Genomic DNA, 13445 nt, shown 5'->3' on the forward strand with positions numbered 1-13445 from the left:
AGCAAAGGGTATTGTTCTGGACTGGATTGTGATGCAGGTATACCACCCAGTACATTAAATAAAAGGTGAAAGATAATGTATTTAAACTTTTAGCTACAGTACAGTAGAGGTAAACAATACAATTAAAAAAAAACAAAAAAAACATATTACAGTTATTACAATAATTGTGCTAGGAGTTAAAACACATGGAAGTAAGAAAAATAAATATTTTTACATAATAATTTTTACATCAGTCGAATTATGTTAAACACAATTATTCTTAAAAGTTTGTTTTTTTTAGCGCATGTAGTTTTACTCATTTGTAGAGAGTTTAAATTACAATAATATTTTGAAAGAAGTAAATATAGGAAGGGTGAGTAAGAACTTGAATTTTGGATATAAAACTTTGTAATGTCAATAAAACGTTAATTAGGAGAGACAATTCTCTATCCTTCATCATGACTTGTGTCATTTTTTTTTACTCCCTCTGCCGGCAAGATTTATATTGTTATTAGCGAAAGTGCAATCGATTTACATGGTTGCACATTTACTTTCCACTAAGGGGCAGCAGATGTTTCGCGAATCTGCTCGAGCCTTGTGCAAGAGGAAGAGGAAGAGGAATGAGTTTAAATCGGGTAGCGTAGACATGGCAAGCGTCGACAAAGGAAAAGCAACTAAAGAGCAGAAATATGACAGACAGCTTAGGTACCGAAAGCACGACAGATACAGCACAGACCAACAAACCGGGTTTTAAACCGCTGCATGACTTTTTGAGATTCGTTTTTGCAGTGTTCTTATTTATACCAGCAGTGTAAATGTTGTTGTTGTCCATTTCTACCGGCAGGCACTTGGTGCTTTTTAACCAAAAGATAAACAATAATTATATTTCAAAATGTTGATACCGTAGTGAAATGTGTTTTTTATGCTTATGGTTTTTTTTTTTTCCCGCGGTAAAATGAAATACAGTAATGCATAAAGACATTACAGCCGTTATTGGTAGAAAATATCTTATAAATTATGTGTGAACTGTATCCAGTTTTAATAAATGTTGGGCTTTATTTAAATAATTTATTGCATAAAAGAAGTCCAGCAGCTATATGTGCAGTTAATATTAATGTATAGCTAACCACCCTCTGCTTAATTGGTGTTATTATTTTCCTGTGCATGATGAAGATTGTGGGGTGATCATGGCCAGGATGCGCTGGAAAATGCCCACGTTTGTCTGATCAACGCTTCTGCAACAGGGACAGAAATACTGAAGAATCTGGTACTTCCAGGTAAATGGATTCTGCAGTACACAACAAACCAGTAGTTGAAAGGTCAACATCTAGACTCGTACATACATCACATACCGGTATTCAGAACCAATGTATGGGTTTCTAGCAGGAAATACAACTACATTTGTCCCCTTTGAAAGTGCAGTATAGGACTGTACAAAAAATAATGTAGCATAACAGGTACATGTCTACAAGCTTAGTGGTTTTCAATGTGCAGTCATTTGCTCTCACACCTGCTTCAGCGGTAGGTAATGTACATGCCATGTACCTTATATTTTGTAAAGTGCTGGATCATTTATGTCTGTGTTTCATCATAATAATAAAGACTTTTATTATCTAGAAATAGTTCAATGACAACTGATGAGGTATTTAATAAATATGAAGGTACTGCACGTTTTAACAGTAATGTTTTTTTTTTTCACTTCTTAGGTATTGGAGCGTTCACCATTGTGGATGAAAATAAAGTCAGAGGAGAGGATGTTGGAAATAAGTATGCTCCTTACTAATTTATAGCTGGAAACTACCCTTTGTACTGTTGGTCTGTTTTTTTGCATTGTAAATCTTTCCATTGCAATGGATTACAGGGTGACAATGTTCAGGAAGCGTTGGAAAATGCATACGTTGGTCTGATCAACACTTCTGCAACAGGGACAGAAATGGGCCTACTAACTATTTATAGAGTTTTGCAAAACTTATTAAATGACTTACAACTTAACAGTGATATATAGCCAGATTCTTATTCACATAAATAAATAAATGTTACTGTATGATCCGGCCCCATTCTTTCCTTTGGGAACATCACCCTACAAAACCAGTAAGGGCACCAAACCACCTTCCCACAAGCAAAATGTCACTGAATCTATGAACAAATAAGAGAAGGCTAACGGAAGGAGAATGTCCACTCCCTGGGTAGGACCTTACTACTTGTCTAAGTAACCTTAATGTAAAGGTTTTTGTTACAGGTATATCCTTGCATGTTCTTGTTGGACTACATATGGGTGCCTGTACAACACATTTTGCAGTGTACAGTGAACTGGAGATAAGGGTATAGATGCATAACTAATCACTCACTGACTTGTTTTATGTCAATTTTTGTCTGCAGCTTCTTTCTTACTAAGAGCAGCATTGGCAGGGTAAGCCCTGGTAAATTATACATCGCCTTCATCAATATTTCAAACATTGTACTGCATGCAGCAGTTTAAAAATCAATTTCTTTTAATTTTCCCTGTAGAATCGGGCTCAGGCTGCCACAGAACTATTGCAGGAGCTCAACAGCGATGTGTCTGGAAATTTTGTGGAGGAGGTTAGTATTTGAAAAGGGTTCAAACCTGTGATCTTAAACTTACAGATAAAATGTAAATACATACCCTGCATACCCCTGCAGGCCAGGTTTGAAGTAAGACATGGTGCTGAAGAATATTTGATATAAAGCTCATATTAAATGTCATTGCAGCTTCACGGTTCAGCTCTAGGCATAACTTTTGTCATGTTTGATTGCTTATAGAGTCCGGATCAGCTCTTGGACAACGACCCTGACTTTTTCCATAGGTTTAGCTTAGTGATTGCAGTTCACTTACCTGAAAGGTATGCAAAATCATTCTATTTATTCTTTGTCTTCTTACTTTTAATATGAATTCACTCTTATCAAAACGCTAAGGCCTTAAATTGGATTTCTGTCAAAAAAGCTACTGGGATAACTAAATGTCAAAATTGGTGGTGGGGGCTGTGACAATGGGGATTCTGTTAATTGTCAAACTGAATAATTGCATAATTGCAATAGCTTTTGAGGTAACTTCTTTCTTATTTGCATCTGTAGTACATTATTACGTTTAGCTGCTTTTGTGTGGGGTGCTGGAGTGCCACTTCTGGTCTGCAGGACATACGGGCTCATTGGGTATATGAGACTGGTGGTGAAAGAGCACACAGGTTAGTAACCTTGGGTCCCAGTCCAATGAAGTTGTAGCTGAGGAAAGGAATTTTAGGAAAATGCAATAAACTGGAGTATTTTTTGTATTTGTATTCGATTAACGCATCATCTGAGATGAAGCGAAATAAAAATGGAACCACGTGTACTCTCATGAATTTGTATTTTCCTAAAACAAACTTTTTCGCAGTTAAAAGTAATTGAATGCAGTTTCTTACCAATGTCTACAAGTTTCATAAACAATGTTATGAGTTGTTGTTGTTTTTTTTTTTTTTCTTTACTCTTAATCAGTTGTAGAATCCCACCCAGACAATGCACTTGAGGATCTAAGGCTGGATCATCCATTTCCAGAACTCAAAAAGCACATTCAGTCCTACGACTTGGAAAATATGGAAAAAAGGGTATGTTTGAAAAGCCCCTCAATGACACTATCCATACTAGCTTTTTATACAGTGCATAATTCCAGGTTGGGTTCTCTCTTGTTTTGGTCATGCAATGGCAAGGGGCAGGTGGAATAACTGCCCATGTCTGAGACTCTTTATCCCCCAGTTGCACAATCGAAATGCATTTTTAAGGCTAGCAACTTCTCACAATGTGGTATATCATGTCATCCTTTCTTACTGAAGTCTGTTGTACTCGATGTGTCTGGAAACCGATACTTTCAGATGAGAGGTTTTGCTGCAATAATAAAAAGTGACAATAACTTTGCTCAGTCATACATGAAAATTGAACACTGACTAAATGCAAGACCAAACTGAGTTGTAGGTAACCATTTTGTAAATGTTTGTTTTTAAGAATACATGCTAATATATATGAATCCTTTACAAGTAGACATGCTTTATTATGTTTAGTCTATCTACTAAACACTCTTGCCTTCTATATAAATATAATTTTCTGTTTTAAAATGTGAAATCTCCTGCAGGATCATAGCCATACGCCTTGGATCATCGTGATGGCAAAGTATCTGGAAAAATGGCGCAGTGAGGTAAACTGAGCCCTGAAGTGCTTGGAAACATTTTGGGTTTCATCATTACTTAAAAATGAGAAAGCTGTTGCCACAAGCCTTTTATGAGTTGATATTGCAGAAAGCAGGCATGTTAAATTGAGGCAGTAGTAGAACCAGCTAACTGGTGTAGATAATATTATTATATATAAAACTGCATTTGTCTAAATAGTAATGTCATGTTTGTTCTGTTTGCTATTGCAGCACAATAAGCAGATGCCTAAGAGCTATAAAGAAAAAGAAGCTTTTCGAGAACTTATTCGACAAGGTAAGATTTCTCAGTGCTATCAATTATCAATGATTTTCATGTCACCGCAGTTCAGATACAGGTCATCTTCAGTTATTCAGGTTGTCCAAGGTATCGAGCACAGCCCATCAACCATCAAGTGCATTTTTATTGGTGGGACTTAAGTACTTGCAATCATAGCTTAAATCTTTTTAAAGAAGACCGAGGAAAAAAAAAAACTCTCAACACATGCCCATCTGTAATAAAATATAGGACACAAACTATTTAGTTACTGTAAATGCTTGTTCAGCGTTTGTAAAGAAGCATCTTGTACTTATTTTTATTTTATTTTTCATAATAAAATAGGAATTCGTAAAAATGAGAACGGAGTTCCAGAGGATGAAGAGAATTTTGATGAAGCCATAAAAAATGTCAACACTGCCTTGAACCCTACAAAGGCAGGAGAACACTTTTGTTTGTATTTAATGAATCAGAAGGGCTATGCGAATTAAGTGTTGGGATTTGGTTCCCATAGCATCCACAGCATTGCTTACATTTTTTTTTTCCTTATTTTTTTCTTTTTTAGATTTCAAGTGGAGTTGAAGAACTATTGCAGGATGAGAACAGTAAAAACATTAAAGCCCAGGTGATCATAAAGTATTGATCGAACTCCCTAATGCTTAGCAATGTTGACCATCTGCCAAGAAAGTGCTGTAAACTTTTCTTTTTTTTACCATTTTGCTTCAAATATATTATAGATAGATAGATAGATAGATTTTACCAGGTTAAAACTACTTGAAATGCAACATCTTTTTTTTTTAAAGGGGGACAACAGGGTTCACATAATGGTTTGTTCATTCAAAACATTATTATTATTTTTATTTATTCATTATCCAAGGTGACTTACAATACATATATAGTACCTTAAAATCATATGCAAATAAATTGTTAAACCTCAATACCTCAATAATATCAAACGCAAGACTGATAAGCAAATCATATGTAGAACTCAAAAACAGAAACGTGGACTATTCAGAGTTGAAACCGCTATGCGTGATAAATGGTCTCCTTTTGCTTCCTTTGCTTTTGCCCAGACCTCCTCGTTTTGGTTACTTGTTCGAGCTCTGAAGGAGTTTGTGGAGAAGGAAGGCCAAGGGAGTCTGCCGGTTAGAGGCACCATCCCGGACATGATCGCAGATTCTGATAAATTCATCAAGCTCCAGAATGTGTATGGAAAACTCTTTTAAGTGTTTGGAATTCTTTGTATCACGCAGACTGTCTTGAATGTGAGCCGTGACTCCTCCATACACATTCTGAATGTCTGGCGTAGAGTGCTGTAGGTTGGCACTCTATTCTGATTTAAATTGTGTTATGATTTACAGATATCGAGAGAAAGCAAAAGAGGATGCTACAGCTGTGTCTAATCACATTTCTGCCCTTCTGCAGTCAGTTGGAAGGGTAAGTAGGGTTTGTTGTGTCGTCTTAGTAATAATAATAATAATAATAATAATAATAATAAATGAAAAGTATATACATGTTATTCTTTGAGTACAGAATTTTCATTCAGTAGGTTATATTTTAAAATATCTTCAAAGATTCTGATCATAGGAATTACAGATATAAATTAAAGTTAAAATGTCATGAAATGCAAACTGTTTTTTATTGCACTGTAACTGCTTTTAGCAGGAATGGTGACTTTTGAGAATATGTGAGAAAGTGGACCCACTGGGGTTCCTGAGTGGCGCATTCAGTAAAAGCACTCGCTAGAGTGCAGGATGCGCTCTATAGCCTGGACGTCGCGAGTTCGAGTCCAGGCTATTCCACAGCCGACCGTGGACGGGAGCTCCCAGGGGGCGGCGCTCAATTGGCCGAGCGTCTCCCGGGGGGAGGGAGGGTTAGGTCGGCCAGGGTGTCCTCGGCTTACCACCCACCAGCGACCCATGTAGTCTGGCCGGGCGCCTGCGGGCTTGCCCGTAAGCTGCCCAGAGCTGCGTTGTCCTCCGACGCTGTAGCTCTGAGGCGGCTGCACGGTGAGTTCGCAGTGTGTAAAGAAGCGGGCGGCTGAAGGCACACGCTTCGGAGGACAGCGTGTGTTCATCTTCGCTCCTCCCGAGTCAGCGCAGGGGTGGTAGGGGTGAGCTGAGCCTAAAAAAATAATTGGGCATTTCAAATTGGGGAGAAAATAATAAAAACTAATTGGCAACGACTAAATTAAAAAAAAAAAAAAAAAGAAAAGAAAGTGGACCCACATGTATATATGCACATTTTCAGAAATATCATGAGTACTGATTCCTCAAATTGTGTCAAAATAAACCTGCTACAGACATTGCTTAACACACACTGTTGAGGGTATTATGACCTTTGCAGTAGGTCAGGGTGATCTGTTACCGTGGGGTTTGTATTGGTGGAGGATAGCTACATTACTGACATAACCTTTTTCTATTTTTTTCTTTCTCTTGTTTGAAGCTTCCAGAGAGTGTTTCTGAGCAAGAAATCCGATTGTTCTGTAAGTGTCTCTGTCCAGAAAATTGAAAGCAGAATGTATTTCATGTACTTGCATTTCATGCTGAATTAGTATTTATCAATTAAATTAACAAAGTACATTTTGTTTTCGTGCTTTAGGTAAAAGTTCAGCTTTTTTGCGAGTCGTGCGCTGTAGGTCACTGGCTGAAGAATACAGCACTGAAACTATTAATAAAGATGAAATCTGTAAGCAAGTAATATTTCTTTCTTTTTTATTTTCATAAAAATATTTTTACATTTAAAAAAATATATATATTAAGCTGTCTCACAAGGCAAGTGACTTTGAATGTAACTTTAATTCTCCTTTTTTTAAAATTTGTATAGCATCTTGTATGGACAACCCAGACAGCGAGATGGTGTTGTATTTAATGTTGCGGGCTGTGGACAAGTTTTACCAGCAACATGGTCGCTACCCAGGTACAAAAGATTTTCAGATGGTAAACTTTATTGTGCCAAAAGGAAATCTTAATCAGAAGAATGTGATCTTACCAAGCAAAGTCAGTATTGGGGCAATGGGCCCAGCTATATTTTAGCATGACAAAGTTGAATACCCTTTATTTAAAGGTTCTTTAGATAATGAAATAATACCATACATCTCATCTTTTGCACACTTTCATTTGCTAAGTAGGTCTCACTGGTGCAGTTTTGAAAGCACATTTCTGTTTGTTCACCAGAAAAAAAAAAAATATATATATATATAGGGTTTTTTTTTTTTTTTGTTACTGTATTTATTAACTACTGCTTTTTTTTTCAAAAATATGCAGCATTTACATTTTTATAACATTTTATTTCTCGAGGTGTTTATAACTACCAAGTTGAAGAAGACATTGGAAAGCTCAAGTCTTGTGTGAACAGCTTCCTTCAAGAGAATGGCCTTGCTGTGAATGTAAAACACGATTACATCCATGAATTGTAAGTTCCCTTTACAAAGGAACCTGAAATGCATGGTTTTGCAGTATTTTCATTTACAAGTTGGAATAACCTCCCGGGCTAAAACTAAGAACACCCACTACACATCACTTAGTGTGTAAAGCTGTCCTAGGAAGAAAAAAAAAACTGTATATGTGTGTGTGTGTGTGTGTGTGTATATATATATATATTAAACTCCTACCATTACATTTTCAGTTGGAGCAAGATACAAGGTGTTTCACAGTGACACTTCTTCACTGATTACCACTAGTGACGGGAGTCTGTAGGTGACATAAACAACAATAAACAGCCCATATACAAGTGTATGCTATGAAGGGCGGGTGTTTCTGTATTATTGTAATACCCTGTTCTTTCTCCGGGGGCAGTCCTGTGTAAATAATTATTTCCTTCCTATATTGCAGCTGCCGTTATGGTGCTGTGGAACCACACCCAGTTGCTTCATTTGTGGGAGGTAAGAATCTCATCAGAGCAACAAAGGTTTGGCAGACTGGAATGGCAGACATTTTAGATTAAAGGATTCAGTAAATTGATTTCAAATCAGTAATACAAGCCGGCTTTTCATCTTGAGTGTGAAATATGCAAGTGCATGCCTGCTATTTAGTCCTTCAGCCACCAGATATCAGTTTTGAATTAAATTGGTGTAAACAGAGCTTAAGGTGTTATACATTTAGGTGAAAGGAGAGAACTAGCTCAAACAATCTAAGGAGATTTGGCACAAAAGTAAATAGAGATCCAGTGCTGGTATTTTCTCATCACTTTCCTAATGCACAGAATGCAGGGTTATATTTAATGCATACTTATTTTAATACAGCTTCCCAGTATAGGAGCTAGTTCATAGTTTTCTTAAGGGGCTTGTGTGTAAACCAGCATGCTGTTCTCTTGGCATGGTAATCTTTTGTTTGGATTTTTTTCGTTGTTATCTACATTTTTCTGTGTAGATTTGCATGCCTAAAATAGTGGATTAATGATCGGAATTTTTTATTCTCACAGGATCTGCTGCCCAGGAAGCCATCAAAATAATTACACATCAGTTTGTACCCTTCAATAACACTTTTATTTACAATGCAATGGCACAGACGTCTGCCACGTTCCAGCTATAGCGAAGCTGCTGCACTAAAACACTGTACATGTTGTTTAACCTCCTGTAAGATATTAAAACATACCTATTTTAGTGTTGCTATAAAAAAAGGAAACATAATAAATTATCCTTGTGGCTCTGTGCCTGTGTGTTTTGTTTTTACTTTGTAATATTGTTCAGCTTTTTCAATAATTTCCTGGACTTTGAATCTTAGTACAATAAAATAAAAAATAATGTGCAATTATACTTTTTGTTTGCTGTGTAATCCTGTCGTGACAGTACATTAAACGATTCATATTTCCTTGATTTATGAGAAAGTAAAAGCCATTACTGAGTGGCAAATTTATCTTGCAGTAGAGAGCTTTCACCTTACAATATTTTAATCAAATTTGGGGATGAAGATTGCTATTATATAATCTAGAACAGTTTTATGTCCTGCTGCATGCTGTTTGTCTATGTTGCCATTTGTAACAATTACACTGAAAACCTGCTGTAAAGCAACCAGTTCTGCAATTGAGTTGAAGTTATTTGCTTTCCTTGTATACCAAGGTCAAGTAGAAGATCTTTGATATCACCCTGTTTCAGGATATAAATCTGATTTTCTTCCTGGGTTAACGGGTGCAATTGTTTTTTGGTTGGTAAAGTGCTTAGTTTAGAACCACAAGGTTTATAGTTAATTTCCACCATTTAATAGAATTATAATCCTTCCTCCTCACATCAAGAACACATTAACCCCTGTGCCACCTATTTCCTGATCTGTTTTGCAAGCATTTGTTTTTATTTGTGGGGTGGGGTGGGGTGGGGTGGGGCAGGAACAGAATTTGAATACCTCATAGCATGCTTGACAAACGATAGCCAATCTAGTTCCACCTTTTTGGGAGTGATCAAGTTTCTGCAATTTCCATTGGAACACACAGTCGAAGTAGAACCATATAAAATGTGATAAGAAAGCAATACTTATCAGCAGAGGGGATAGGATTAGACGTGCCCGAAGACACAAATCATAAAAGAAGTACAGTACAGTACTATAATGTGTTGAAGGACCAAAACTTGTACATTTGACATAGTTCTGTAGCTGCTTTATGTGGACTATTCGCTGAGTTCTAGTACATACAAGTTTTTACAGCAGTTTTTGGGTTGTGCACTGTAAGCAATTAAAAAAAACAAAACAAAAAAAAAAACTTGTTTTTAGGTTAGTCTGTAAATATACAGTTCTGTGTTCTAACCAGCCTGTCGTGAATTATTATTGCAAAATATGTGTGTGTGTGTGTGTGTTTATAACAGATTAAAAAAAGACAGAACACTTTGTGTATGTGTATGACATCATTTATTTTTCATAAAACGTCTTTTTTTCTAGCACTTTTGTTTATTGTGGGCAGCTGCTTAACGTGGACAAAAGGCTTTGTTTCTGTGTCCACATTAGGAGTATACTGCATTATGCTTCTTATTTATCATTTGCAAAATAATATTCTCAAGTCACTCGTTGTGCTGTTGAGAATTTTGTTTTCCAGGCTTTATTTTCTTTTGATACCCTGGTAAAAAAAAAAAAAAACATTTATCCGGTCACAATGCTTGTAAGGCACTTCCTATGTTACAGGTAATAGCACCCTGCCTGACCCTCCATAATTTCCTATGAAAGCATAGAACACAAGTCTTAGGCTATTATCTACAACACATAAAACTTTTTTCTAGTCTGGCAGGAAAAACTGACTGTCCCTTTGTGACCTATACAGTTTGTACATGGGTTTGGCGAAGCTGCAGGGCACAGAACCTCGCCTGTGGTTTATGTTACATCTCGTATATCTGTACTCGCCCGAAAAAGAACTTTGATGCCGTATAATACATGAGCAAATAACTGCAAAAACATCTTCAAGCTTTGTTAAGAATAACACACATTAAAAAGGGATCTTCCTTTTTTTTTTTTAAATGGTGGTATGGCAATACTCGTAATAATTTGAAGGAAACACCTGACGTGCCTCTTTTTTCGCCATAGGCTTATGCCATATATACCTTCTTAAATAAGCGAAACCTATTCTTAAAAATGTATGGGGAACTGTTCCCAGCTCTGTGCCCAAGATTACCAACCTTAACTCCATTTTACACTGCAGAGTGATTTACCATCCTGAAAATATATTTTGCATATTGAAAAGTTCAATTTATGACATTCAATTGCTGAACACCTGCACATGAACAATGTCATATATTATTAAGCAATAACCTTTTCACAGGTTTCTTAAGACCTTTCAGGCATTAAACAGCAATGAATCGGTGATGTTGAAACTTGAAGAATGGCCACAATCCAACATACTGATTAAAGGTGTTGTCTCCTCTTGAGATTATAAATGAGCTTGCACTCTTGTTACCTCATAAGCCTATATTGTAAATAGCAGATCTATAGCTGTTTCCTATATCAGTTGGCCTTACTGCTGCTGTGGAAGAAAACATGAACTGAAATGAAGGTTGATCCCTTCTGTCAAGATCTGTTGTGTGTAGCTAGCTCAAAATGTTTAGGTCCTCTGTGTGATTCAGAACCAGTGTCAATCTTACAGTCTTTGCCTGGTACAACTGAGGAAAGAAATAGACAACGACAAACTGAGATGCTAGAATTGACCAATAAAACCAAGATGCTTATTTAGGTTACCGGTTTGAATCATAGCTCAAAAGCAGTATGGATACAGTCCTCGATGACCAGTGATGGCCGTCTTTGAAAACTTTTGCCCATTGGTTGTTGCCTCCACTTGACTTGTTCCTTTGCTCTGCATTTTTTTTTTTTTTTTTTTTTTTACAAAAGAAGCCTGAAGTGACAGCATGTTTGGGGGGGACTGAAATCTTAAAATGCCCAGGCAATGTCCAATATAATACATTTTTTAAAAACGTATATGAATTGTTGACAACTTATTATTTTTTGTTCTATTCTATTGGCAGCTTTCCATGTGTAAGAAGTATTGTCTTTGCATTATTTAATTTTGTAGTTTGTTTTGTTAGTAGCAGGTTTCTCAAGTCTCTTAAAATCTGGTGCAGGTCTAAATTAAAAAAAAATCCCAATTAAAAGTGTAGCACACCACATAGTTTTAAAATATATAGTATGATAATATTTCAAAATGTTGATCATTTTACATTTATTTTAAAACAAAAGGTTTTCTTAGATAAAATTGTGTTTATCATAACCAATATTATAAGTAATATTTAAATGTATTAGTTTATTTATTTTTTATCGATGAGTAGAGATCTTAATAACAAAAGTAGGCTATATACACAGGTATTGAGATAAATTCAGTACTGCCGGGAGTATTCAATTACATTCTCTGGCGGGCCAGATAAGGCATATCCAAACCTAGGGGGGGCCACAGGGCTCTCGAGATGTGAGTACTGGTGGGGGGGTTGTTTAAATAATCATGAAAAGCTGACTATCGAATCATACTTTACATACAGTAACAGAACTTTGCAACACTACAATTGCACCAATCAACTAATACATGTCAGAAATAGCTACTTACAATGATACAATGTCTTATCGCCATTTAATAATAAAAATAGAAAGCAAATACATTTTTTCATGATATTTTTCTGACAATATTGAAACAACATCTTGCAAACAAATAATTATACAAATCCCACTGTAATGCTATTAAAACAGCACGTTATTAATTTTCATTTTATTAAAACTAGAAAATGTTCTGAAAATGACTGCGCAGCAAGCATTCAAGTTAACTAATGAAAGTGCGGCAATATAAAAATGTATGGGTTTCATCGCACTAAAGAAAGTAATATTACTCCATATCGCTGTTTTCATATCGCACTAACACTAAGCTACATAGGCGGAGATAATATGTCCCGTCCTGTTTGAGATATCTCGAATTGAATTTGAGAGATCTCAGATTGACTTCCTGTCTAGTTTGAGATATCGTAAATTGACTTCCTGTGAAAATGTTTAGAATGGACTTCCCGCCCATTTCAAGATATCTCAAACTAGACAGGAAGTCAATTCGAGATATCTGAAACTGGACAGGAAGTCATTTTGAGAAATCTCAAATTCAATTCGTGATATCTCAAATTGAAGTTGAGATATCTTGAAATCAGGGTTAATTTGAGATTATCTCGAAATGCATTTGAGATATCTATTTAAAGCTCCAATTACACATATCTAGAAATTGAGTTTTAAATTAGGTATCTCAAATTAATTTTGAGATATCTCTGAGATATCTCATATTCAATTTGAGATATCGATATGGGCCAGAAGTCCAATTTGAGATATCAATTTGAGATATCTCAAACTAGACAAGAAATCAACTTGAGATATCTCAAATTCAATTTGAGATATCTCAAACAGGACAGGAAGTCAATGCGAGTTATTTCGAATTGAATTTGCGATATCTCAAATTTAATTTGAGATATCTCAAAATGAGTGTGACATATCTTGAAATCGAGTTAGTTTGTGATATCTGCAATTTAATTTAAGATATCTTGAAATGCATTTCAAGATATCTCTAAATGATAATTTGGCT

General features: G+C 36.0%; 1 protein-coding gene across 1 annotated transcript; it reads left to right on the forward strand.

The window, feature by feature from the left end:
- Positions 1–522: 522 nt before the first annotated feature.
- On the forward strand, positions 523–9186 carry LOC117425108 (NEDD8-activating enzyme E1 regulatory subunit-like). The gene is made up of 20 exons (XM_034041794.3): positions 523–684; positions 1153–1256; positions 1686–1746; positions 2359–2389; positions 2488–2559; positions 2761–2840; positions 3073–3182; positions 3472–3581; positions 4103–4165; positions 4388–4451; positions 4776–4867; positions 4996–5055; positions 5504–5637; positions 5792–5867; positions 6876–6915; positions 7032–7118; positions 7257–7349; positions 7730–7844; positions 8264–8313; positions 8853–9186. Exons 1-20 carry the CDS (start codon positions 551–553, stop codon positions 8960–8962), a joined length of 1686 nt encoding a protein of 561 aa, XP_033897685.2. The 5' UTR covers positions 523–550; the 3' UTR covers positions 8963–9186.
- Positions 9187–13445: the final 4259 nt, after the last annotated feature.

This window comes from Acipenser ruthenus, chromosome 20, assembly GCF_902713425.1.
Source record: "Acipenser ruthenus chromosome 20, fAciRut3.2 maternal haplotype, whole genome shotgun sequence".
Lineage (NCBI taxonomy): Eukaryota > Metazoa > Chordata > Actinopteri > Acipenseriformes > Acipenseridae > Acipenser > Acipenser ruthenus.

Bases quoted from the DNA above. Each gene is read 5' to 3' on its own strand.
- LOC117425108 (XM_034041794.3), top strand. From the start codon at position 551: ATGTTTCGCGAATCTGCTCGAGCCTTGTGCAAGAGGAAGAGGAAGAGG. The intron at 4,868-4,995 runs GCAGGAGAACAC...TTTCTTTTTTAG, and splicing joins CTGCCTTGAACCCTACAAAG to ATTTCAAGTGGAGTTGAAGA. The intron at 5,868-6,875 runs GTAAGTAGGGTT...TCTTGTTTGAAG, and splicing joins TTCTGCAGTCAGTTGGAAGG to CTTCCAGAGAGTGTTTCTGA.